This window comes from Mesoplodon densirostris, chromosome 9 (assembly GCF_025265405.1).
Source record: "Mesoplodon densirostris isolate mMesDen1 chromosome 9, mMesDen1 primary haplotype, whole genome shotgun sequence".
Lineage (NCBI taxonomy): Eukaryota > Metazoa > Chordata > Mammalia > Artiodactyla > Ziphiidae > Mesoplodon > Mesoplodon densirostris.
This window is the reverse complement of record NC_082669.1, coordinates 56,375,628-56,403,127: the sequence shown is the minus strand read 5'-3', so window position 1 is coordinate 56,403,127 and position 27,500 is coordinate 56,375,628. Positions and strand designations below refer to the sequence as shown.

General features: G+C 37.6%; 1 protein-coding gene across 1 annotated transcript in view; it reads right to left on the bottom strand.

Annotated features, from left to right (window-relative positions):
* Positions 1-27,500, bottom strand: part of CALCR (calcitonin receptor) — a 69,270-nt gene that overhangs the window by 28,305 nt on the left and 13,465 nt on the right. Inside the window, exons 6-10 of the mRNA XM_060107718.1 lie at positions 24,213-24,369; positions 21,528-21,638; positions 16,279-16,391; positions 10,746-10,837; positions 2,390-2,516 (exon numbers count right to left, since the gene is read on the bottom strand). Of these exons, the coding sequence (XP_059963701.1) occupies positions 2,390-2,516; positions 10,746-10,837; positions 16,279-16,391; positions 21,528-21,638; positions 24,213-24,369 (600 nt within the window). The remainder of the gene's footprint in view (positions 1-2,389; positions 2,517-10,745; positions 10,838-16,278; positions 16,392-21,527; positions 21,639-24,212; positions 24,370-27,500) is intronic.

Below are 27,500 nucleotides of genomic sequence, written 5' to 3'. Positions count from 1 at the left end.
AAAGTACCTATGAAAGTGAAAACATCTGTCAATGATAACTTACCTGTCTAAGAAAACGAATAGAGTAACAGGTTGGTTGGGAAAGTCATGTGCAGGGACCTAGGGAGCTAGCCACAGGGCAAGGGTTAGCAGTTACCTTGTGAGCAATCGTTTGCAATATCACGCTCTTGGGAATTTTTAAAAGCTTTATGCTTCTTTGGGACTCTGGGACAACCCCTTGGAAGTAAGGGCAGTTTTTATTGCTCTCATTTGATGGATAAGGTTAAATGGCTTCTACAATTTAATAGTGAACTCAGAAAAAGTCCTGAATGTATACTATTTCAGGAGGATAACAGGTTTAGTATGATCTCATAATGGATGAAAAGCCCCCATTACCCTACATCCAGAGGGTGGGCTGGAGGCATGACATGTGGGTGTGAGACCCCGCACAAGAGAGATGGGAGAGAGTCTATTCAAGAATGACAAGACCTCTGCTCCCAGGTTGGTGGGCTGATTGTTCAATAACTAAAGTGCCATTTCCTGGCCTACTTTGTACAGATAGTAATTTTCTCAGGGTTTTCATATTTAATGGGAAATGGGATGCCCCAAATTTGAGTTTTCTTTGCTGAGATATTCTTGGTTAATGGCTTCTACACCTGTTTTAATCTTAGTGGGAGTCAGCTTCTCTAATGAAATGGAGTGTGCTTGTCTAATTATGGAGAACCATTACTTTGAAATGGCTGAGCCAATATCTTTAAGAACAATCTTCCTAAGGAAAGAAATCAAGATAATCAAGAGCACCATGTGGTACAGAGGAGAGAGGATGGGCTTCTGCGTGGGACAGGTCTGGGTTTGAATCTATCTATCTAACTATCCATGGTGGGTAGGACAACTATCTACGTCTAACTATCCACGGTGTGTAGGACACGTGCCTTCACTGAGCCTCCATTTACTCAGTTAATAATGGGGAGATGGCAGGACAGGAATAAAGATGCAGATGCAGAGAATGGACTTGGGACATGGGGAGGGGGAAGGGTAAGCTGGGACGAAGTGAGAGAGTGGCACGGACATATATACACTATGAAATGTAAAATAGCTAGCTAGTGGGAAGCAGCCGCATAGCACAGGGAGATCAGCTCGGTGCTTTGTGACCACCTAGAGGGGTGGGATAGGGAGGGTGGGAGGGAGACGCAAGAGGGAGGAGATATGGGGATATATGTATATGTATAGCTGATTCACTTTGTTATAAAGCAGAAACTAACACACCATTGTAAAGCAATTATACGCCAATAAAGATGTTAAAAAAATAATGGGGAGAATATCCACCCTTCGCTGGGGTCTTGTGAGGATTAAGTGAAATGAGATTACTTTTCTTAAAATCAGTTGACATGAAAGACGAAAACTCATCAAGGTAAACCCATTCTGCACCTAAGACACGACTCTCTCAATAACAGATGCCATGGTTTTAAAAGATGGATCACAATGCCTTTCTGGATGTATTCACACTGCAAAAATTATTAGCACTGTGGATCCATTAGAAGCCAAATTAAGCTGCTTTCCCATGCCATGCCACTGTCACGCAGGATGCACGCTCTGGGCAGATTTCACGCATTTTTGTCATTGGGTTGGCAGAGCTGTCAACTGCCAGTTTTGAAAGATGAGGCTATCTACAGATGCTTGCATAACACAGTTAAGCAGAGAAACAAAAATGAAAATATCCCTTGGCCATTCATTGTGTGCTGGATAACTTCTGTTGTGCTTTCAAATGCACTCTCTACCCAGCTCCTGGGCCTGGAGAAGTTGCTCTGCACATCTCCTTCAGGGCTTCCTCGCCCTCTGGTTTCTGGTTGAGCTCAGTTAATGGGGGCCATTAACAGAGATTGGGAGACGACAGTGCCTGAACTAGGGACATTTAAATCTTTTTTCTAAGTCATGCAAACATAGAACACGATAAAATTTATATGAATCACTAGAGTAAAGGCATAGCTACTTGCAGCTGAAGTGACTGGCCCAAGACCAGCTTGGCACCAGAATGTGTTACACCTGTAACCCATTAGTGACACACTGGGGCCACTGCAAAGCACTGCTTTAGTACACCTAGTATATGTGCTCAGTGAACTTCCCATAGATGTTAATAAATTATTGATTAGTCATGAAAATTCATTATTTACGGTATGATTCTTATTGGGCTATAACTTTATTATTCCCAGCCCTTTACTATAGCATATAACCATTACTTCCAATAATTACACAGAAATGATGTGCCTTGTTAAATGCAAAACTCAACTGTAAAAGTAAATATTATTATATATGTAAACAGCTGCTTAAGTAAGACAATGACACCATGTTCACTATTTATACTTACTATATCCTTAAAAATAAAATGGAAAACAAATCATGTAGTTCTTACCGGATCCCTTTTCACGAGCTCTCCATTGGGCACAACTTCAACCAGGTGGATGATGATAATGATAGAATTCAGAATGTAAGTCAGAAACATGTTCTTGTGCAGAGTCACCCTTTGGCACCTAAGGCTCCTGGATGGAAAAAGTAACAGAAAGCATTAACCAGTGCCAAAATGTCAACGTACCTGGAAAAAAAAAAACCCACTTTGTAAATATTTTTAATATTTTCTTTAGCAACAGAGGAAAGAACATATAGAAATAAATGAAGCTGTTTTCATCTTTAAGACTCATTACTACCTTTCTGCCTGATTTTTACAGACAGTTTTCCGGTAGCTCATAGTTTTCAGTCCTCAGGGTGACTTCCTACAATAACTAAAAGAGTGAGTGATAAAAATCACTTTCAGTTATAACAAATGTCATAAAATTAATTAAGAGAAGGACTTTTACAAGAGAAACTATTAGGGTTTGGAGTTGTGCTTCAGTTGAAACGTCGACTCTCCACTGATGTAACCCAGCAGAAATTGAGTGGCAAATGGGATAACAGAGCCTGAAGTCAGAAACAAGGCTGCCTGACAGCCTGATTGAATCCATGTCCTTGGCCCATCACATACACAGATTTTATTAAGTCTCCTGTCATCCTTTTCTTTCATCATTTCTTTTAATACCTTCTTATTTCTTGTATTCCACCTGGAAATCAACCCTATGGCTCCTTCTTTCCATGTCCTCCTGATGGTGGAGCTCAGACACAGGCAGAGAATTCTAACTAGTCTCAAATCTGATCTCGTGCTGAGGCTCAGTGTGGTTTGGACCTGGGACCTATCCAAATGCACTGCTTGTTGGAACAGCCATGTCTCACCTCTGGCGTACTAAACGGTTTGCTGCATTTTTCATTCCTCTCTCCTCCACTTCATAAATTTGAACTTGTGTACTTGTGTGAATGTTCAACTAAATAAACGTTAGTTTGAATATCCTATTTCACTTTTTTTTTTTTTTTTTTTTTTTTCAGTACGCGGGCTTCTCACTGCTGTGGCCTCTCCCATTGCGGAGCACAGGCTCTGGACACTCAGGCTCAGCGGCCATGGCTCACGGGCCCAGCCGCTTTGCGGCATGTGGGATCTTCCCGGACCGGGGCACGAACCCGTGTCCCCTGCATCGGCAGGCAGACTCTCAAGCACTAGCGCCACCAGGGAAGCCCCTCCTATTTCACTTTTTGATGCAAATGTAGACAGCCTGCAGGACGGCTATAACAAAATTGGAGTGATTATCCTAGATGAATTAAGATCTCGTGTTTACCATATTTGATCCAGTCAAAAAATGTTTAGCATAATGTGAGAAATTTAACGTTAACATTCAGTTAATGATGCCAATGAGTGATCATAGTAACTACTCCTTAAAAATCTTCATGGAATAAACCTAGAATCCCAGGCATTTTGACAAGAAAATTCTGGGGAAAAATGAATCATGAAAATGCTTTCCTATATTTTCAAATCAAAGGAAAAATGAGTTGTCAATTATCTGTAGTAAAAAGTAACTTTAAGCAATAAGGGCAACTGTTAAGAGTGTATTTTGATTATTGTAGCCCTTTTTCAACTCTTCAGGAAGCACAAGTATTAGTAAATAGTTAATACAGAATATTTTAAAATCCTCCACTTGTTGAGCAGGGGTAGAATGCAGGAGGCAGCCAATGGTAAAGATGGGGTTTAGAGGAGAACTTTCTCTCTTTTCCTCTCTCTCTCTTTTTCTCACACACACTACCATGTGCTACTTTATGTAGCAGCAGAAAATTTTGTTAAATAAACTGAACCTAGTTGGTTTTTTAACAGTACTATAAAAAGTAGGATGCAAATTTAAGGCTTTAAAAAGAAAAAAATATTTATGTAAAACATCATGCCCATTTATACTGCATAAACTCTTCCCATAAAGTAACTGTTAAACCTCTGACCTGCCATTTTTCATACAGTCGTAATAGCATTTTATAATTCTTCTCACTGGGAGGCAAATATCTGTGTTCTCATTATTGGATTCAGCCTGGCTTAAACCAACGACAGTTGACATTATGCATAACTAAGGAGTATGGATGAATGCATCATTCAGCATTGTTATTCTCATGCCTGATTTTCTTTGGATTGGGTAGAGTTCAATAATCTGTCAATGGACATTAGCTTACAGAACTAGTTAATGTTCAGTCTCCTATGTAAACCAGAACTGCCCTAAGTAAAATATACTCCCTCCACCTCCAGCTTACTCTTGGGTCCTTGTATCCCTGTTTTATTTTTCTTCTTAACGCTTACTGCCTCCTGACATATCATATATCTGTTTACTGCCTGTTATTTTCTCTTACTAGAATGGAAATGCTAAAGGAATTTGTTTTGTGTACCTAGGACAGCTTCTGACACACAGTAGGGCTTAATACTCTTTTTTGCATTAAAAATCTTTATATAATAGCAATTTTCTTTGAGCCACGACCACTAAACAGTTTTTCCAGTACAGAGAATTACATTAAATGCCAGATGATCTCATATTTCATACATTGTATCATACTGAACATTTGCCAGATTCTTAACTAATATTGGACATTATCCTATTGTTCAACATTAGGTAAAACCTATATATAGTACTGTGTTATGTACACAATGAGAAAGTGATGGTTTAAAGCTGGATAAACTGTTAGGTTCCAAAGGAAGAATATGACTAATATATGAGTCTCTGTTTCTTGAAGATTTCAATTTCTCCTTATTGAGTTTTAAAAATTTTACTACACTCACTTGATGACATTTACACTCAGCTTTTTGAAGCAAGTTAAAGGTACTTTAAATTTATTAAAATTATTTCAATAATCTAACACATATTACTGTGTATCCATTCTGATTTAAACCTTCTTGTAGATGCTAGGGATATATGGGTGAACAAAACAGACAGCTTCTGCCTTCAGGGACCTTATATATTACATAATTATTTACTATTATAATAAATGTTCTGAAAGAGGTATAGGATGCTGAAGAGGATTAGCTGAACTTAAGAAATTATGTGTTTAATTGTTCTCAATACAAATATCCTGTTGCCTGAATGAACATGAGAGAAGCGGACATTTTCCTGTCAGACTTGAAATGTCTTTAGTAGAAATGGCATGAACCAGATGTTAGCTCTACTTTATTTCTCTTGATAAAAAAAAAAAAAGAAACACAGGTATTTAGATGGATAGGATGTTGCTTACTCTGAGTGACAGGGAACTATAAGTACTATAGATTCTCCAAGAGTGGGAGGATAAGACAATATAATCTACTCCTGTCTTGGCCCAATCAAGGTGTCATTCACATGTGAGGATGAGATAACGATTTACTTTCATATGAATCTCAAGATGTCACACTTTAAAGTTAAAGCTAAATGTCATATTTATGATTTTAATTTACCTGGTGTAAATCTTTCACAATGAAAACTTTGTTTCAAGTTATTGGTATCCTATGCATGTATATGTGTGCTTGCAGGATCTTGAAGCTGTATGAGAAGGTGCTTAATATTTGCCTTGAGTCTTGCAGATTGTATAGATCAGTTTGTTATCACAGGACAAGGCACAACTTTAAGTTTTCCTTTACTTAGGTATCATACCTTGTTCATGATGGACAAGAGGAGTGAGGGAAGGAGGGAATGTGAAATGAATTGCATTAAAACTCCTAGAAAGGGCCTCCCTGGTGGCGCGGTGGTTGGGAGTCCGCCTGCCGATGCAGGGGATACGGGTTCGTGCCCCGGTCTGGGAGGATCCCATATGCCGCGGAGCGGCTGGGCCCGTGAGCCATGGCCGCTGAGCCTGCGCGTCCGGGGCCTATGCTCCGCAGCGGGAGAGGCCACAACGGTGAGAGGCCCGCGTACCGCAAAAAAAAAAAAAAAAAAAAACTCCTAGAAAAATTTAGAACAGTATGTTATACATCTTTCCTATCTGACAAGGACTTTATATCTTTGGATTTAGCACAAAATCTTTATCCTTAAGGAACTCCCTTTCAATCATAACTCTTGCTTCTTTTCCTATTACTATTGTTCTATGAGTGAACATGTGCCAAGAGATGACCAACAGTTATCTTTGGTGTCCTGCCATGTCAAGGGTGGGTTGGGAGAAAGGAGGCTGTTTTTGCTGCCATTGATTTAATGGTTTCTCTGGAGGAACAGGAAGGCAGCCAGAGATGTATAATAGGATACTATATAAGATAGTTATCTATCCATCCTCTATAAAGATATGAAATAGAATAATAGGGAATACTGAGTAATAGATGAATCAATATTCCTTTTAGAGGTCCCAGTGGAAAACTTTTTTTTTTTTTGGCCAACGTGGTCAATGTAATGTAATGTAGAAAATGTAATGCAATGAACACACTTCTCTTTCAGCATATATCTCTGTTAACTTTCAGGCAAGAGTAATTGATATTCACAATATTTAATCAGCAAGTAGTACTTTGGTACCAAGTAGTCAAAATGAATGTTCTATTACTGGACCTTCCTTAAGAAAAAACAGTGAGATATTTTAGTATTTAGAATTAATATACAGAAATGTAAATTGATAAATTGTACATGGAACTGATAAGTGAATTTATTGCAAACTTGCTTAAAATGGCAGGAAACAAACACAAATGTCCACTTATGTGACTTTCTCAAGCCAGTCTTCTCTAAAGGCATTTTTATTTTAACCCTCTTATTGACATTTACTCTTGGCACCTAGTCGTGAGGAGTCTTAAGTAATTTGATGGTTCTATTTAATTCCTTTCCATGGTATTACTCCTAACTATTTTTCCCAGTATAGGTCCTAAACCAAATATCCTAAAAAGGCTGTTTTCAACCTTTAACTGGTGGATCAGAAGTAACCTGTATATCATCTTGAATATTATTTTAACTCTGCCACTTTGTACAGTTAAGATCTTCAGTATTGCCTTTTCTATGATTTAAAAAATTTTTTCCTTTATCTTGAAGAGGGCCTAGAAGTTCAATTTTATTCTTTTAAAATAATGAAGACTTTATATACATTTCTACAGTCACTTTCCAGTAGCACAGGGAGCATGACTCTTATTTGTTTCAGGTTACACAGTCCTGCCTTTTATCTTCTCCTGAATGCTCAGAGTAAAATCACATTAAGATTAGCAGCATGCCTTAATGATCTCATTCTGAGAAATACCCCAGGATTTTTAGCAAAGTATTGGCAGTTCTACAGCCTCCCATATATTCAGTAACTCCTTTGCAGGCCTTCCTGGCCTGCTGGCTTGAGAAGGACACCTGCAGGGTTATTCCTTTTTATAGACCCTAGAAGGCACATGTTAGGATTTTGGAGTGAGATTTCAATGGGATGATTATGTATGAGGCATTAGGTCTCAGAAGGAGAGCTGAGTGTAACTTCTCATTTTGGTTTCATGAACGTTTTATGAAATTGATTATTTGGATTTTGCAAAATAACTCAACCCTGGGCATGCAGAATTAAGCAAGGGAGTGATGATTGCTTGCTCAGGTTTCACACAGATGATGCCATTTAAGTACATAAATTGTAAAACCTCCCCTTGTAATGTGCAGTAAATATCACAAGGGTGATATTGAGTATTTGAAAAACACCTGGGAAAATATTTCTAATTAAAAGATAAAATGCAGTCATAGATCAGTTATTTTATTTTTATTTTCACAGCCACTTTGAATATTTCTGAAATCCAAATGTAAGAAAAAATGTGACGAATTAGAAACATACTTTAAGAAAAACAGATGGCATTGATAGTTTTAGTTTGGGCAGATTTAAGGTAAGATTAAGAACAGGTATAAAAATCAGACATGGGCCTCCCTGGTGGCGCAAGTGGTTGAGAGTCCGCCTGCCGATGCAGGGGATACGGGTTCGTGCCCCGGTCTGGGAGGATCCCATATGCCGCGGAGCGGCTGGGCCCGTGAGCCATGGCCGCTGAGCCTGCGCGTCCGGAGCCTGCGCGTCCGGAGCCTGTGCTCCGCAACGGGGGAGGCCACAACAGTGAGAGGCCCGCATACCGCAAAAAAAAAAAAAAAAAATCAGACATGACTGCTTCTGGATTTGAATATTTAGCATATTAGCAAAATATTTAGCAAATAAAAATATTTAGCAAAAAACACATATGTGTGTTTTTTGTATCCTAGTCACCTTTTACTGTGTGCACCCCTAGAGAACCAATTGTTTCAGTTTGTGTCTTCCCATTGTTATATTCAGATTCTACCTATAAGACATGTTTTTCCTCCCAAGACTTAAGTTACTGTTTGGAAGGTTCTTGAAACAGAGAGACAGTAAGGGCAAAATCTGTGCTTCCTAGATAGTATGCCCCCACTCCCAAGGATTTTACCAGATTTTGTTTGGGGACTAACTGGAATTGAGAAATATTTCACTTTGCCTAAGTGCTACACTTTTAAACACCCATCTTTAGTGGCTTAATAGAGAAATTATTGAAAGAACATTCTTACTTTCTTTGTTGATTTGGCTCTCATACCTCATCACTTATTTAAGTGACTGGAGAAGAACTAAGAAATCTCCCTTGACATTTTTTTATCTTTAAAGTCCTGTGTACATTTATTAGTTGCAGAGTTACAAATTTGGGGCTTTTTATTTCAATTTTCTTATGGTTATATTTAAAAAATTTAAAGAACAGACTTTTAGCGACAGACTTTTTAATCAAAGTTATATAAGAGCCATGATGATGTATTTTTGCTCTGTGGTCAAGTGTAGTTGAAAAATGAATAGACATTCAAAGATTAATCATGCTATGTGTTTACTCTGCTGTATTCTGATCATAATTGAAAAAATTATTCTAATAATTAATCCTTCATGTCTTGTTGCTTTATCAGTCTTTCTCTTGTTAAACCAAATATGGAAGAAGCTCACTCTCTGCTTATTTGTTATTATTTTCTACTCAGTTAAAAAATTGCTATTCAGTTATATTGCTTAATCAACATAAATTGATGATGTTGACATAATACAATATGTAATTATGATGTAAGTTATAGACAAAGATTAAAAATGGGGTCAAGGAGGGCTTCCCTGGTGGTGCAGTGGTTGAGAGTCCACCTGCCGATGCAGGGGACATGAGTTCGTGCCCCAGTCTGGGAAGATCCCACATGCCGTGGAGTGGCTGGGCCCGTGAGCCATGGCCACTGAGCCTGTGTTTCCGGAGCCTGTGCTCCGCAACTGGAGAGGCCACAACAGTGAGAGGCCCACGTACCGCAAAAAAAAAAAAAAAAATTGGGTCAAGGAAAAAAGTAATTGTAGTTGTATTAAGGGTGTGGTAAGTGTGATTCCCCCCTTGGTTTAATTTTTTTTAGTATTATCATGGCAATATTTTAACAAAAGTCAAATTAAGATTGTTCTTTTATATATGAATCACTATACATTTAATTACATATCACATCTTTTAAGTGTGGAGAATTATTTGTAGTCTGTGCCTATGAACTTTTCTTAATCATTTGTATAATATCACTAAAAAAAGTATCAGTGGAAGGAAATAGCACTGTAGCATGCCTCCTGCCTTTGATTTTTAAAAATGACACTAAATTTAGGACATGTTTTTAGGATCAAATTTAACATATGTTACTCTCTCACATACATTGTGGTCATTCCTAAAACTATAGAATATTTTAAATTCTCCATTATTGTAAAATCAGTATCTATATCAACTTAATCATTTTGCAATAGGTAATGCAATCATTTGTATGGACACAGCCTCAGAATAGAAACCCTCATTGGAATTTTGTTTCTTACAGTTCTTAGAAGACACTTTCAGTTAACAATGGTAGGTGTGCAAGGGCAAAAAACTGACACTTGACAACAGGCCATCTTCTTCTAGAGGTTCTCCTTGACTCTGGCTGAGTTAGTCAAGGCCAAAAGAAACTTCCTTTTCTGGCTGAACATGATCATGGCCTTACCAGCCCCACTTCTCTTCTGGCCCAATCCACTTACAGTACAGCTCATAGTTAAGCAGGGTGTGCTTGAACTTGCGGCCATGGCCTCCATATTTTAGAGTGAGGGTAAAAGAAGGAGGAGGATTATTTCCTCAATACTTCATGGAAGCTTAGCCATGGTAAGTGGAACTTTACCATGTTAATGCAGTGTATTTACGGGCTCACAGTATTATTTCATTTTGGGAAGGAGGCATATCGCCTTTGAAAATTATATGTATCCATCCTATTTTCCTCAAAGATAGGGTTAAAAAGCATATTTTAATTAATTTCATTTTTCTTGCTACTTCATGACTCCCAGTGTTACATGTCTTGTAATCAGCAGACTTCCCCCTGCCCAACACTCTTGCAGAGTATACCATTTATACCGTTTATTTTAGTACCTAAGAGAAGAAAATAAAAGGCAGATGCTATAGCTGTACTTACCTAACAAGCATGAAAATCGCCAGGGAAATCACCAGGGTGAACATCGACATAGAATGACCCACAATAGCCAAGTAGTATAGAATGTATGCATTCTGCAACAACAACAAAACCAGTTACAAAAGCAGATAGGTGAATAAATTATTATAGAAGAGGGAAAACAGTTTATTTTTATAATTATTTTTTTCATCAGTGTATACATGTCAATCCCAATCACCCAATTCATCACACCACCACCACCGCCCGCCGCTTTCCCCCCTTGGGGTCCATACGTTTGTTCTCTACATCTGTGTCTCAATTTCTGCCCGAAAACGTTTATTTTTAAATAGTGTAAATCAACAAATGTTTTTCTCCTTTAAAAAAATTACTACAATGATAAATATTTCAGAGAATTAAATTATATTGAATTATAAATTGGATTAATAGATTAACTTTCCTAAGAATATCAGTTTTACTGGAATATGCACGACATGGTGGGAAGAATAGAAGATGGGATTCATCAGAGCGTTCTTTACTCAGAGTATTATCATTAAGTGTTTGTGTGACACTTATAGGTCCAGTCACTTCAATTTTCCAGACTGCAGTAGTCCTCATCTGTAAAATCATGTGGTTGGAATAGATGATTTTTAAAGCAATTATATGTTGTAAGGAACATCATTTAATACAGGGATACAGAAATATTGGATGTGAAAGGACGAGAAAAGATGACCCAGGTAAACACTAACCATAAGAAAACTGGTGTGATATCATACAAGTCCAGATGTTAAGTCAGGATGATACAGCAATGCTAAATGTCTATGCACCTAATAATATAAACTCAAACCACACAGAGCATAAAGCAAAAACTGACAGCTTCTAGTAATCAATAGAATGAACACAGGGAGGAAAAATCTAGCTATAGAAGATTTGAACAACATGCTCAACAAACTTTACTAATTCACATATAATAAGCATTGCACACAACATCTGCAGAATATCCACTCTTTTCAAATGCACAAAGAATATCCAAATTGACATACACTACTCAGTAAAGCAAATGAATATATTTCAAATAATTAAAATCTTAAATAGCATCTTCACTGACCATAATACTCTAGAAATCATTAATAAAAAGATAACTTAAAAAACACCTTCATATTGTTGAAAAGCAAGCAATATATTTCTAAATAAACACTGGATCAAAGAAGAACTCACAATGACATACCAAAACTTTTTGGATGTAGATGAAGCTGTGCATAGAGGGAAGTTTAAAGACTAAAATGCATATATGAGAAAAGAAGATTGAAAATCAATTACCTAAATTTCCATCTAAAGAAAATTAAACTTAAAGAATGTAAAAGAAAGGAAATAGAAATGATAAAGAGAACTTGAATATATATTGAGTGGATCAAAGACAAAACCTAGTTCTTAAAAAAAAAAATAATTTCAATACCCCTTAACAAGACTGATCAAGAAAAGGAAGACCCAAGATAAATGAAAATATATGTGCACACAAAAACTTGTACACAAAATGTTTATAGCACCATTCATAATAGTCAATAAGTGGAAATAACATAAATGTCCATCAACTGGTGTATGTGGTTTGTCCACAGAATGGAATACTATTCAGCCATAGAAAGGAATGAAGTACTTACACATACTATAACATGGACGAACCTGAAAACATCAAGCTAAGTGAAAGAAGCCAGTCACAAAAAACTACATATTATATAATCCTATTAATATGAAATGTCCAGAAAAGGCAAATCTCTTAGAGACAGAAAGTAGATTAATTTAATGGCTACCTAGAAATCCATCTGTTATTATTTGCAGCTGATATACTATACATATAAAATATAAAATTTATAAATTACTAACATTAATAAGTGAGTTTTATAAAAATTGTTGGATATAAAAATGAGAACAGTTTTAATACATAAACAACAAATAATAAAATTTCAAATGTGGCATTTACAATTGCATTAAAAAAATCAAATGCTTGAGAATAAATTGGCAGAAGGGGGACTTCCCTGGTGGTGCAGTGGTTAAGAATCCACCTGCCAATGCAGGGGACACGGGTTCGAGCCCTGGTCCGGGAAGATCCCACATGCCGCGGAGCAACTAAGCCCATGCACTACCACTACTGAGCCTGCAAGCCACAACTACTGAAGCCCGCGTGCCTAGAACCCATGCTCCGCAACAAGAGAAGCCACCACAATGAGAAGCCCGCGCACCACAAGAAGAGTAGCCCCCGCTCGCCGCAACTACAGAAAGCCCACACGCACCAACGAAGCCAAAAATAAATAAATAACTTAAAAAAAATCTGCAGAAGGATGCGTGTGACCTCTACACAGAAATCTATAAAACATTATTGAGCGATATTAAAGACAGAGATGAATAGAGGGATATATTCTATTCAATGTTTGGAAGATAAAGATCTCAAAATTTTCAAACTGATCACAAGGTTTCTTTGCACGTAAAATTTGACAGACTGCTTCTAAAATTTGCACTGAAAATACAAAGAAAAAATATAGCCAAGACAATCTTGAAGAAGAACACAGTGGTAAGACCTACTCTATGGAACATCATGATTTGTTATAAAGCCATTGGAATCCAGCAGTGTGATACTGGTGCAAGGAGAGACAAACAGACCTGTGCAACGCAGTCCAGAAGAATGTAGTGATATGTATGGCCACTTGATATATGATAATGGTGATGCCACAGGGCAGTAGGGAAAGGATGGTCTTTTCAATAAATGTTGCTGGGTCAGCTGAATAGCGATATGGAAAAAAAAAGTACAATGAATCCCTAACTCTAATTTTCAACAAACTAAAATGTGTGTTCCAAATTGAAAAGAAATAGCACCTCTTAGGTATAATCTTTGACCAGCAGTAGACATAGCTCAGCATTTAAATCTAAGTTCTTTACTTATGTTATTCCACATTGTTATATTTTCCAATGTTGCCTTTTATGTTTATGACGCCCATGGGAGAGACATTTAGGGGCAGGTGGACCTATGACACTCCTCTGACAATAGTGGATCATTTCCTTCTCTATTTACTGATAGGTAGAACTCTCTAAGCACCTAACTTGTTTTCAGAGCTGGGCACCCTGTATTCTATTTTGTCTGGGAGAAAAAGAGACTGTAATATCCATTTGGCGGGTGAAAAAAAACCAGAGACTCAGAGAGGGCAATGGCTTGAAAGGAGGACAACATAATCTCTGGGCTTCTGGTGTTAAGTTCCCTCCTACAACAGGTTATTGGGTTGTGGGAGGAACTTAAGGTATTTTCAATAACTTATTGGGTCCTGGTATGAATGTGAATGCAGTGTAGATAAGCTGGAATTTTTCTATGGAGTTCTTTGAATTCCTGGGAGAAACACACCATTTATGTACAAATCATTACCCTTGAACATTTTGATTCTTATCAATTTCCCTGTGAAGGGTCTGAGATTGAAGCGCTAATTCTGCTTAAAAGGCTCACAAAACAGAGCCCTTTGCTTGGTTATGTGTATTGCTAGACAGAAACAGATATTGCCTTGTAAGCCTTAGAGTTTCAAAATGAACGTGTCAACTTATCCTGAATTGTGGTTGCATCATTTCACTAGGCATTTACATATTGTTCGCCAGTTTCATTGTTGATACTGCTCTGCTAACAGTGCTTTTTTATCCTTGCAGGTAATGATAGTAAATCTGGAATAGTTGGTTTATACCTAGAACTGATAAAAACTTCAGTATAGCTTGTAGGTCCCTTCTTAGGAGGTATTTAGGAATCTTTGCAAGAAAACGCTCAGCTCCTGTCTTTTTTCCCCAAGAATTCATTTTCTGGCTCTTTTTCTAACTTTATCACTAGACAAAAACAGGTGTAGCATTTTCTAACAGTTTTCCCTTTTAAATAGTTTACCATATTGAGTCCCCTTGCCATTTAAAGTACTGTTTTTAATTTGGATATATAGGCATGCCAGTATTTTATTTTTATCTCTGCATATTTTATTTGTAAGGAAATTTTATATAATTTAATTCATTTTCTTTCAGTTGCCTCCAGAATACTTTAAAAAATGTTTATGCTTCTGAAATAGAATTGTCTAAATGTGTAAGGTTAAATCAACAGCTCACAATTTATTTGCCATTTTTGTATCATTCGTAAGACTGAGAAGTGTTTGTTTTTTTAATAAATTCTAGGTTCATTCCTTTTTTTTTTTTTTTTGCCTGTATATAGATGGAAGATTTGTGCATAGAATTTCAATCATTATGTTAGGTGCCTAGAGGGGAGTATTTATTCCTAAAATACTTTATTTCCTTCTCAGATGTGGCCAGAGTGTGTGAAGATATCAAATGTGGCAGCACTGAGAATTGTTTATTTGGATGTGCACTCTTTCCAACAATTCAGTTAAAAGAGTTAAATTTTTTTTCTGTAAAATAATCAGCATTCATTCAGGAAGTTCCTTACTCATTGACATGTCATTTCAATCAGACCTTATTAGATAAATAGCTCTAGGATGTAGGCATGTGTCTGACTCTCAGGGGTGACTTAGCAATTTGTGGAAGCGGTAACTGGCTTTGGTGCCCTCAGCCTGTGCCTGTGACGAGATGTCCCTCTAGTCAACTGGTCTCTAAGCTATCTATTCATCTTCTTTGTTTTTAATTGTTGTTTATTTTGTTTTTAATGGAAGGAAAAATTCCTATACTCGTAAAGCTTCTTTATAGGAAACAAAAGCACTGATGTGCGTGTAGCTTCCAACTTCGCAATAACAGAGCATACAGGCCTATCTTTGAAGGAAACAATAGGTTTCTCTTGCAGCCACGAGGGCTGCGCAGAGATGCCCTGTGTGCTAAACGCTGACCAACGGTTTCTCCCAGCTCTGTGGGGAGAGGAGGCTGGTGGTAGACTTAATGATCTTTTCAGATTTCTTTAGCATCTGAAGAAGGCAGTAGCTATCTGCCCCCCACTCCCTCACCCCGCCCCACTGGCTTAAATGTTTCTAAGCAAAGATAGTAAAAATATTTAACAGCCAGTAAGACACAAGAAGTAGCAAGTTAGAATGGACTTCCACTGAAAATAATCTAAACAGCCACACTCTTATCAGTGGGCTGATGAGAAGCCCCATTCTTAGAGTTCCTTCAAGGCTTGATAGTAGAACTGCCATAGACATCTCAGGACAGGGATGGGGACAACTTAGCTGGTGACTTGTGGAGAAATGTGTAGTTTTGGAACTCTTCCAGGAGAAGAGATGTTAAGGCAGTTCCTGGAAATGCTGCCTAATGTCTGGCGCTGCAGGGAATCCCATCATTTGCTCCATGGACACGTTCCCCTTGCCACAAATGGCCTGATTCCACACGTTCACAGAACTCTCACTGACTGAATGCCAACCAAGAAGTAAAACACCATTTTCTCTAGTGCCACTTCATAGAGTCCCTAGAATTGACAGGTCATTATCTGATTTCCTTCTACAAAATAGTTGGCGTCTTGGTAGCAGGGGTTTTACAATTAGGCATAAATTTCCATGCATAGATGATGGCATTCTCACCCAATACTGAAATTTGAAATAGAACCTACCTGCATTTTCTCAGGAGTGAAAGCATTACACATAGTATAGTTGGACCAGGATATGTTGCTGTCAGGGTGCGTGTACCAAAGCCCGTCTTCCTCACAGTACTTTGTAACTTTTTCTGTTAATGAAACAAAACGTACTATCTCAAAATAGCAAGAAGGAAAAACAATAAATTAAAGCTTAAAAGCCATTCCAAAGTGTTAATCACTTTATAGAACTTGAACGTGAATATAAGTCAATAGAGGCTACCTCAAATCCTGCATTATACAGGATGCTTTAATATGCATTGCTTCAATTTAGCTTCAGCAAAGTCATGTGAAGCACTGTTATCTCCATTTTACTTTGCCAAACTTATTCTGAGTTATTCAGACTTTTTCTAGTTCTCCAAAGTACCTCTCCAATGCATTTATTGCTTAGAGATCATATAACAATCCTGAACTGGTAAAATATAAAAAGAGATTTTACCAGTGTGTTTGCAATCCTCACAGTTTTGATTTTTGATAATTTCATAGGGATATTTTTGAAGCATTGTTCTTCATTAGCAAAGGCAAAGAGCTATCATACCTATGGAAAACCCTTTTATATATGGTTTTTCTTTTAGCACAAGGATATGGAAATGAGAATCATATACTAATATTTGTCATTGTTTTAAAGGCTAAGAAACAATTAATGTTAAAAATTTATTTTGCTGAAATATTACTTAGATCTGATAACATTTAAAATAATTCTCTATCAGAAGTTGCGGTTAGTCAAATCAACATGCTAAGAGCTAGTATGAAAATTATTTTAACTTTGGCAGTTTTTAGGGTGAAATTCATAATTTTTCATTGTATGAATGAAACAGATACTACCAAACGCCGCACAAGATTTAAACTGAAAATTGTAGACTTGTTTGTAATACGTCTACTCCAACAATGATTTAAAATGGATGAAAAAACACATTTTTCAAAGAAAAGGTGTTTTAAAACGCCTATTAGAAGCATCATTGCTTAATGTAAATCTGTTTCAATGTTAAGTAGAAAAATTTTAAATTGCGAATTTACTATGACTGCCATTGGACAAAAACTATTTAAAGAATCACCACTGGACACCAACAATGCTTCCAAAAGGGTTAGCACTAATCAGCAGGGGAAAATTGATGTTGAAAACTGGTCAATGATGTAGTTAATGCTTTGTCAACGACCATTCTAAGCTTACTTGCGATTTAAAAAAAGTGGTTTGTAATGCAGCATTTTATCTTTAACATATTGTTAGAAAATAGTTTTGTTTTATTGAAATGAATATAATTTGGTTTGTACAGAGTTATGCAGCTATATAGGGTAACGTGTTCTACGGAAGAGGGTGTTCCTCCTGAGGAAGTTCTTTCCAATCACGGACGGCACTGTAGGAAATATTGTTTTGTTTGGATTTAACTCAGGTCTGGATCTAGGCATTTCCTGGTTCTAACTGTTGCAGCTATCAAGAATCTGTCATCCTCCACGTGGCAAATCTTTCAATATTTGACGGAAGGCTACGTCTACTCTGACTTCCCTTTCTAAACCAAACACCCCTATTCACTCTCACCACACATGCTGTCCCCTCACAGCCTGAAGCCTCTCTGCACGTGCTCTGAGATTGGCACTTCCCTCTAAAATAGTCTAAGTTTGAACTGCCCCGTGAAGAGGCAGCATGCTTCCTTCCATCTAGATTCACATCAAGGAGCTTTTACCAGATGCTCAAAACCCAGTCCCCAGAGATTTGTGTTCCATTAATCTGAAGAGGTGCCAGACACCAGCATTTTTAAGAAGCTCACTGATTCCAAAGGGTATCAGGGTTGAGAATCATTGTCCTCAACCATATGTTGGCCACCTTAGCTCTGTCCCATTACTGCTGATTGAGTGTTTGACTCCTGCCCTTAAATCCCTTCTAATAAGGATTTGCTTTTTATACTCTAGCATATTCCTTCAGACTCTCGGCCTCTTTGGAATTTCAATACTGTTATTCACTCCTTCATTACCTACCTGTCTTTTACCAAGCACTTTGTTTAAAATGAAATCTCTGTCATTTCATTAAACTGTTGTATGTATCATCAAGATACAGCTTGGGTCAATGGTAAAATACTAAAGAATTTAAATTTGTTGAATATAGGTATTTTTAAAGGTTTGCCTCTCTTTTAAAGTGGATTTGTCCCCCAGCTGAGAGGAATCTAAAAATCAGGCTGAAAAGATGAATCTATGCCTGGAAACCCCTGTTTTGTGACCCCAAACTTGCCTTTTAGTTAATAATTACAGCCACTCTGGCAAGAGCCCATTGCTGCTTTGGAACTGGCCTTGCAGCCTTGATTGCAGGACAGCTCTTTGTGCCACTCATGTTACCTCTAATGTGGCTGTCAGATCAAGATTAATGAAGCATCATTTATCGGGAACAGTCAATAAAGACCTGGGGGACTACTATCAAACAGCATTTAGTTAGAGTTTACAGGAAGGTAGTGCTGAGCAGGGCATAGCACTAAGCCCTTTCTCTCTTCACATCCCAACTCTTCCAACAAAATGAGAATTCCTGGAAGTGGCTGGCCTGAGCTGGTTTTAAAAGTGCCCCACTGTTATCCCATTTCCATTATCACTTCTCACTGGGGTCGCACTTTGTATCTCATTCTTGAAGGAAGCACAAAAAGCATCTCCCAAACATCGTCTCAGGGATAGACTAATTGCTCTAATCTGGATTCCAGAAACGTTCTTGCATAAATTTTATTGTAGGACTGCTGTTTTCCATCTTAACTGATGTCCTCACTTTCAGTCTGCAGGAAATAACCTCTCGTCATTCACAGACAATAAGTGTGGGTAACCAGATGGGCTGGTTAACCCTGAAATGTGGTAGAAAGTCTGACCCAACAAGTCTTGGAAAAATCTGAAAGAGAAGGTTGATTTTTCCATAACCTCTTAAGCAAAAAACAAACATTGAGTCTTCTCTTTAAAATGCTACCTCTAGGGCTTCCCTGGTGGCGCAGTGGTTGAGAGTCCGCCTGCCGACGCAGGGGACGCGGGTTCGTGCCCCGGTCTGGGAGGATCCCACGTGCCGCGGAGCGGCTGGGCCCGTGAGCCATGGCTGCTGAGCCTGCGCGTCCGGAGCCTGTGCTCCGCAGCGGGAGGGGCCACAACAGTGAGAGGCCCACATACCACACACACACACACACACAAAATGCTACCTCTAGTCCAGACCAGATAATTCAAAGAAGATCCTCTCTTGTCAGGACCCTGGCGTCCCCTTCCTCTAATTGGGTGTTCTAACTCTCTTCCCCTGGCCCCATTCCCTAGAGGTCACTGAAGGAAGGAGGAAGATGAGCACCGTGAGGTGCAGCGGGGTTACTGTGCTGTTATTCCACATCTTATTAGAAGAGATACGGAGCTTGAGGTGGAATGACCTGTGTTCTGGGAGCTCAGTCCCCACACCAGTCAACTAGTGGCTCTAGTTTCAACATCTAGATCCACCTGAACGCCTCCTGCAGGCTCAGGCTCGCTGTACTCTCAGGAACAAATCTCACCCCTTAACAGGGACTTACGCAATGTGTCTGTAGCTGGACCCACTTAGTTTCAGCATCAGGATCTCCTTTGTAATGAAGATTATACTCCTTTTTAAGTATCTTAATCCCAGGTTTATTTCAATGGGACAGATCTTCTATCCAGTCTCCTAGAACGGAACTTTTCTGGCCCTGATACCTACAGTTCCTGGAGCTGGGCAGCTACTACCTTTTATTCCTCGGGGACCCTCTTTCCTCTATGGCCTGTATCAGTCTCATCGGATATCGTGCTCTGCCTCTTACTGGAAGAGCTACTGAGTGCACTGGCTGGGCTTTGTACCAGCCACTTTCTTATCTGGACTTTATTGTTTAACACAGTTTCATCTTGGCTGCACAATTTAGTCACAAGCAGAACATTTAAACATCTTGATGTCCAGGTTGCACTCCAAACTAATTAAATCAGAATATCTGGGGTGGTACCAGGGATCAGGATTATTTTTTAAAGCTCCCCAGCTTCTCAGCCAAGTTGAGAATCACTTACTACTAGCAGCTATCCAATCCCATTTCCCAGCCCCAAGTGTCTAATCTCTGGATTGAGGCTGTTGTACAACCTCATACCTACTTTTCATACATCCCTTTGCCTTGGCTCCTGACCACTCACCACTGAGCATCTTGGATTCCAGACCTCCATTCTATTCGGATAGATGACAATACTAAGATGCATAACTTCAGCCCCTAGCTTCTCACTTCACTTGGCAGCTGGTACTCCTGCCTATTCATCCCCGCCCAACTTCTAACCACACCAGTGAGGCTAGACTGCGGCCTGAAGGAAAACGATGTTCTCCCTTGAAAGTTCTGAAAGTACTTCAACCTGCATAAGTTTGTACAGTGATTTAGAAATATTATTTCTCAAATGCTTTTCCAAGACTGTTGCCCTTACTTAGAAAGAAAGGGATAATTGAGAGCTCAGGAGACTTGGGTTCACTTGTGGTTTTATGTCAAATATTATGTGAGTATAAAATGAGATACTATATATGAAAATGTTTTGGAAAGTTAAAAAATGATATTCAATGAAAATATTCCCATGTTACTAATTAACTTTAGTTATAAAAGTAACACCAAATTCACTTAACACACATCCGTTGGCTGTTCATGTTGGGCTGGGCACACAGCTGGGTTAGTACAATCCATTTTAATAGTACCAGTCTTATTTACTGCACATATTTTAGTAATCTACTATTGGAGCAGAAATCTGGTAAATGTCTAGAGTTACCACCTTCTGATTTATCTTCCCTACACATGACAGTTTTATATAATTTTCAAGGTTACATCAAATTTCCATTATGCTTGTTCTACCAGCCCAGTACGCACAAACTCTACATCAAGCATTTGCATAAGTCATCAAATGTGAGACAACTGAAAAATTTAAAAAACTACACATTTAAATAAAACTGTTCAGTTTTAGAAATATTAATTTTTTATTAAAATTTATATTTAAAATATATAAAATTTTCATTTTTATCTAACATTTAATATAATTTATGACTAAGGGGCATAACTGATCAGCAATGTGACTTAAAAAATAAGGGCAGCTTGCGATTTTATACAACTGGGTAATATTTCATTTATGGAAATTCTTCAGAATGTGCTAAACTGCATAGAATATGACTTGGTAGTATATTTTGTATCTGATTTTCTTTTCAGAACTAGAAAAACACTAAAAGATTCATAGCAAAATATAAAATAAAAATACTCTACCTGCTACATCAAAGTCCGGAAAATAATCTGGGCAGTGCTGTTGGGCGAGCACTCCAGCCGGTGTGTCATCCCAGCAGGACCATCCATCCCAGGTACGGTTGCAATACAGACCTGGCCATTTAGAAAGAAATTATATTACAGTTGTCAAAAACTGTAGAATCCTCAGCAGGATTTAACAGTGCATAGACAGTTATTCTGGGACTCTCCACTTGGACATGGAAATATTAAAACAACAGTAGCAGCAGCAGCAACAAAATAAAGGTATTAACTTTTCCAAGTACTAAGGAATTTCCTTTTTTTTTTTTTTTTTTTGTAGGACATTCTCCATTTGTTCCTCAAAAGGTATCTGTATGGAATCTTTCCTCCAAAATCTTTCCTTTAAAATATCTCCAGAAATACTACGAAAAAACTCTTGGAAAGTAATGCAATATTACCCCTGGATAAAAGGCTTTGGAACATTTGTAGCCTACTAACCATTAACCTTCAAAGGGGTTGCCTTAGGTAGTTCTATTGTTAATCCAAGGGTGATGCACTTGTTCAGGAGATGCATTTGCAGCCAGTTAATGGGCTACATATAAAAACAGTCTTATTAGTTTAGAATCACACCATCACTGACTAAAATAATGCTTAGTTTGATCATTTTATGTATTCTTCAACATTGGCTCCAAGTGGTTTCTCAGCGCTTTCAAAAATTAAATCTACTCTTGAAGGGGGAAACTTTTAGTGCAATTGTAAAAGTATCTATTTTTTCATACACCTTCTTATTGATACTAGTGTGAGGCTGGGGTCAGATTATGAGGTGTCTTAAATGCCATCCTAAGGAGTTTGGGTTTTTTTTTTTCCTGTAGGCAAGGTGGAACCATTGGGAATGACACGAACAAATCTAGATTTTAGTGAGAATAAGAGGGCTTTTAAGGATAAGATTAACAAAGAGGATAAGGGCTTTTAAGGATAAGATTTTTAAGGATAAGATTAACAAACTAGGTGACTATTGTAACAGTCCAGGTAAGAGATATTAAATGTCTAAAATAAAGCACTATTAGTGTATTTAGGAATATTAATGAAATGTAATTAACGGGGTGTGGATGTAAAACAGGAAAACACAAGGATGACTCATAAATATTAATCCTGAGTAAATGGCTCAGTGGTGGTGTCACATACAGAAGTGAGAATCCAGGAGGGATGAGTTTATGAGTAAGGTAATGGTGAGATTTGAAAATACTGTACTTGTGAAATGGCCAAGTGGAAATGTGTAGTAAATGTATGGGAGATGGACGGAGAGGATTAGGTGAAAGAATAACTGCATTTAATGTGTTTCATTGCATAGAAGCCTGGTGTAAATTCTCAATTTCAAATAAAGGAATATTTTTTGTTTGAAAAAAATTAAATCTACCCCAAAATGGAAAGCTATTCAAAAGAATGAGCTTCAGGCTTTGAAGGCAGTTTTCAAAAAAAAAAAAAAAAATTTTAAATAATGATCGTAGCACAAAATTTCATCCTCCCAAGATGACTAAGACCAAAGCGAAGGAGACTGCACTCACTCAGTTTCTGAAAATATCAATTTGTGTTTCTGTTGTTTCACTTAGCTTCAGAGAAAGGGTTTCTTCTTTGGGCAGAGTTACATATAATGCCTTTTCAGGTTCTTAAACACTGAAACCACTGCACACAGAAGAATGACACATGTCTTTCAATTGACTCTGTTTTTTGTTTGAAGGAAAATGCTAAAAATAGGAACTATAAATTAAAACCTTAACTGTTTGATGGCAAACCATGTGTAGTAAATAGAGTATATTCAACTAATTTTCCCCCTAGGAAGCAGTGTATTGTCTTAGAATACAGGAGGGTATAAAAGATCTTGTTGGGTCTTTTCAAGTGCTTTAGGGGTCAGGGGAGAGAATTTAAATGAATGTAGCAATGCTTGGTCATCACATCCTCTCTTTTGTTTTCCCCTGGACCCTCTGTAGCTAATAGAATATGCTTGGCGTTAAGAATATCTGGGCAGTCACACAGAGCATTCTAGAGAAGGTGATAGATAAACAATGTCTGCCCAGGAGATATCTTTTTCTAATTCCTCTGGGAACTGGGGGTAGAAAAGGAGAAGGATTAGCGTGAGTTGCCACCCCATTGACAGGTAAGGTAAGATACTAGATACTACCTAATTAACCCAAGCAAGACAGAGCTTTGATAGGCTCTGCCTCAGGCTAATTCTCTGCGCACTATTTTCCAACTCTCCTCCTGTCATTCTCTACTTCCTTCCCTCACATAGTCCTATATTGTTCCTGCTTGCCATGGGTGAATACTGGGCTATTGTAGTAATTTTGTCGTCAATGCAGATATTCGCCCAAAAGCAGTCAGGTGAACTTGAGCAAAGAAACTAGGCATGTCTGCTGTATGAAATACACAAACATACCACGGTATAAAAGCCACTGTTAAAACTACTGGCATATTAAATTAAAATTAGTCAATACATATTTACCCACAGAAGAAAATAAGCCTTTCCTAATGTTTGAAACACATTCACATACATCCTTCTTTTTACCTTCTCCTTAGTATGGGGGTAACTTTTGCATTCTTGATGTTTGAAACACACACATACATCTTTCTTTTTACCTTCTCCTTGGTATGGGGGTAACTTTTGCATTCTTGATGTTTGAAAAACACACTCACATACGTCCTTCTTTTTACCTTCTCCTTGGTATGGGGGTAACTTTTGCATTCGGTCATAGCATCTGTGCTGTGCCTCCAACAGTCTCTGCTTTCCTAAAAGGTAGAGAAATGGCTCCGGCTCTATTGTTGGAGGGTGGGTGATCTCTGAAGTGGCAGGAAGAACTGGAATTGGTCGCTGTATTAGAAAGGAAACTGAGTTACTTATAGGGAGTAGAGATGGGTGAATACATAATGAAACAATCAAAAAGTATGAAAACGTTTATTTTTCCTTCTGTAAGCAATAATTATGCATGGTCTCCATGTGGAATATTTTTGCTTTATAATTAAAAAGTGTATTTACATTTCATCTATAAATTCTAGAAAAAAAAACCTAAAATTTTCCTATTTGCCTTCGTTCTATTCATTCTTGAAAATGTATAGCACCCACACAAACTCATGCACCTCTTTACAAGATTGTTTTAATTTTATCAGTGTAAAGTTTAGAAGTAAACAAAGCAAATAACCTGATTTCCAAAATATATTAAATCAACTTTGCTTTGTTTGGAACTCCTAAGAATCACGAATCATGTTATTTAAAGTAGCTATATTAGTGCAATAAATACGTTTTAATTGGATTCTTTCAGCTGATTTGTTTGTACTTAGATTGCACACACTGCCAAAAATTTACCCCATTTATTCCATAGAACAAATAAAATCTGTTCTTCTGAAATAGTCTGCTTTGGGTAATTGGCCTTAATCTCTTTAAATTGGTTTCATCAGCAGATGACCTATACAATGTATCATTTTCACTGCTGAAAATCAATGTAAATCTTAAATATTTCTCTTAGAGCTTTTGAATTTTCAGTACAGACTGACATTAGGTTTATCAGTCTGTTAGTTTTCACTACCATCATAGGTCCCATTAATCTAAGTTGTGTGTGTGTATGTATCTGAAAAGATGAATGTCTGACAAATTATCCTAAGTTGTGTTTAGATAGATTTCAATTTCTTTTGTGGCTCTGATGTTTTTAGTAGTGCTTGAATCTGATTTTTTTATATCCATGTTCTGTATAGAGTTTTTTGAAGAAGACTTGCAAGCTTCAGCCTGCATTGACTTTTTCTGAAGTTAGAAATTCTCCTTGCTTTCTATTACACCTGTTGAAACACTTTTAATTGGCCTTATTCTGTTCAAATTATTCTAAGACTGAAGTTTCCCCAATGTACTGATAGCAGAAATAGTGTTATGTACCTTTCTCTATTCTCCAGTCTCTAAAATAAACATCTTTATTAAGTTGACCTGTATACCCCAGGATATTCATGGTAGAGCCTCACTGTTTCCCAGTGTATCTCACTGTGTAGATAGGGCATCCTGTCCTATGAGACAGCCTATCACTAAAGGCTAAACTGTACAGAGCACTAGACAATAAAAATTCAGAGTAGAGAGAGATCATGGGGCAAGAATAGTTGGGAATGACTACAGATACACGGTAGAATTTGAATTGGATCTTGAGTATATGTACCATCGCATAGGCAGAGAGGAGAGGGAAGGCTTTGTGGATGGTAGGAAAGGTATGCAGGTAAGTCCAGAGGAAGGAAATGGTATGTGTGAAACACTGTACTGAAACCATACTGCCTGGAGGGGAGCATATTTGAGGGTAAGATATGAAATCAAGGAAAATCAGATAATACAGGGCCCTGTGAGAACGAATACAAAACGTCTGGGACATGAAAGGCTCAATATATTTTAGCAAATATTTAAAAAACATGATGAAATAAAGCTGTCTTGCAGTTTTTTGATCAGTGAAGGTTGCGAAAGGAGAATGTTAATAAAATTCATGTGGTAGGCATCAGATGTCCACAGATTAGTGCTGGGGAGGCCAGCCAGGCAGCTGAAGGCATGGACTAGATCACCTTAAGATGGAACAAGAGCGAGCAACTCAGCACTTTCTCAAGTAATAAAAGCACCAAGGTATATTTGAATATAAGGAATGGAGAACAGTAAGAGTCAAATAGCCCAGATATTTTAGCCTATACGACTAGGAAAAAAAAATGGTAGCCTCCTGAGAAAGAGAAGACATTAAGAAAGGAAAACTTTACTCGGAGAAGGTAAGTTCTCTTTTGGACTAGACTTGGAGGTGCCAGCAAGTCATCTGAGTAGAAATCACTTGCAAACAGAAGAGGGTGAATACTTATTGTTATAACATTACTGTTATAACTGTAGATGAATACTTACTGTGAATATATTTGACACTAAGTGTTAAGATTATTTCTAATTTTAATGCCTCTAGAATTTGTGACAAGAAATTAATGAACCGACAATTATTAAAGGTGTACAAATCCTTTACCAATGTAGCTGAACAACATTATGTTGTAACATGACCCCTTTCCCACTGGTTTTAAGATCAGTCAGTCGGCAAATAGTCATTGAACTTGATGAGCCAAGTATTGAGCTAGAGGCTGAGGATACGGTGCTGAGTAAAACAAGCACAGATCCTGCCCTTGTGGAACTTACAGTCCAGCAAGAAAGACCAACACTATAAATATTTCCAGACATCAGAAACTGTGAAAGGTAAAGAATTATTAATCGTTAAATGCTCAGATATTCCATTAGGAATTGAGAGATGGTTTGGGAGTAAGAAAAGTATTTTGAAGAGATTTCATGTAAAGCCTTCTTTTTGGATTTTATTAGCCTACATTTGTATGAATGTGTGTTTTAATAATTTGACTAAAGATCATGTAACCATGATCTTTAATTGATTACAGTGTCCTCACAATAAGATACAAATGATTGGTTCAGCTTATGCATCTATTTGATTCTTTGTGGCTCTATTCTTAGAACCTTGAGTTGATATGAAAATCATCATTTGATATTATTATTTCTGGGTCATTTTCCCACCATCTTCAAATCAACTTAGAAGATATATTATGATGTTATATATAAATCTTTTCTGTCACTTATTAGATATTTTAGACATTAGGAACTACTTTGCTTAAGTTTGACATTCTTTCCAGAAGTAACATTCTGAATTCTACTTTTAAACGGACTAAGCAACCAATTAAATGTTCCTGTGTTAGTTGGAAATTCATGGAGGCCATGGGGAGGCAGTATGTGCAAGAATAGCCAAGTGGAAACCCTATACCTGTATTTTCAATGACAACATTATTTGGTTTAATGCAGTTTTAACACCAGTAATAGCAGAGATATGACCATCTCAAAAAGTAGGTGTAGTTCACGTAGACGACAGTAGCATCGATCTTATCATTCCTCCAATGTTGAAACAAAACTCCAGTGAACTTCCTGTAACCTGGTCCAACAGAGATTGTTTC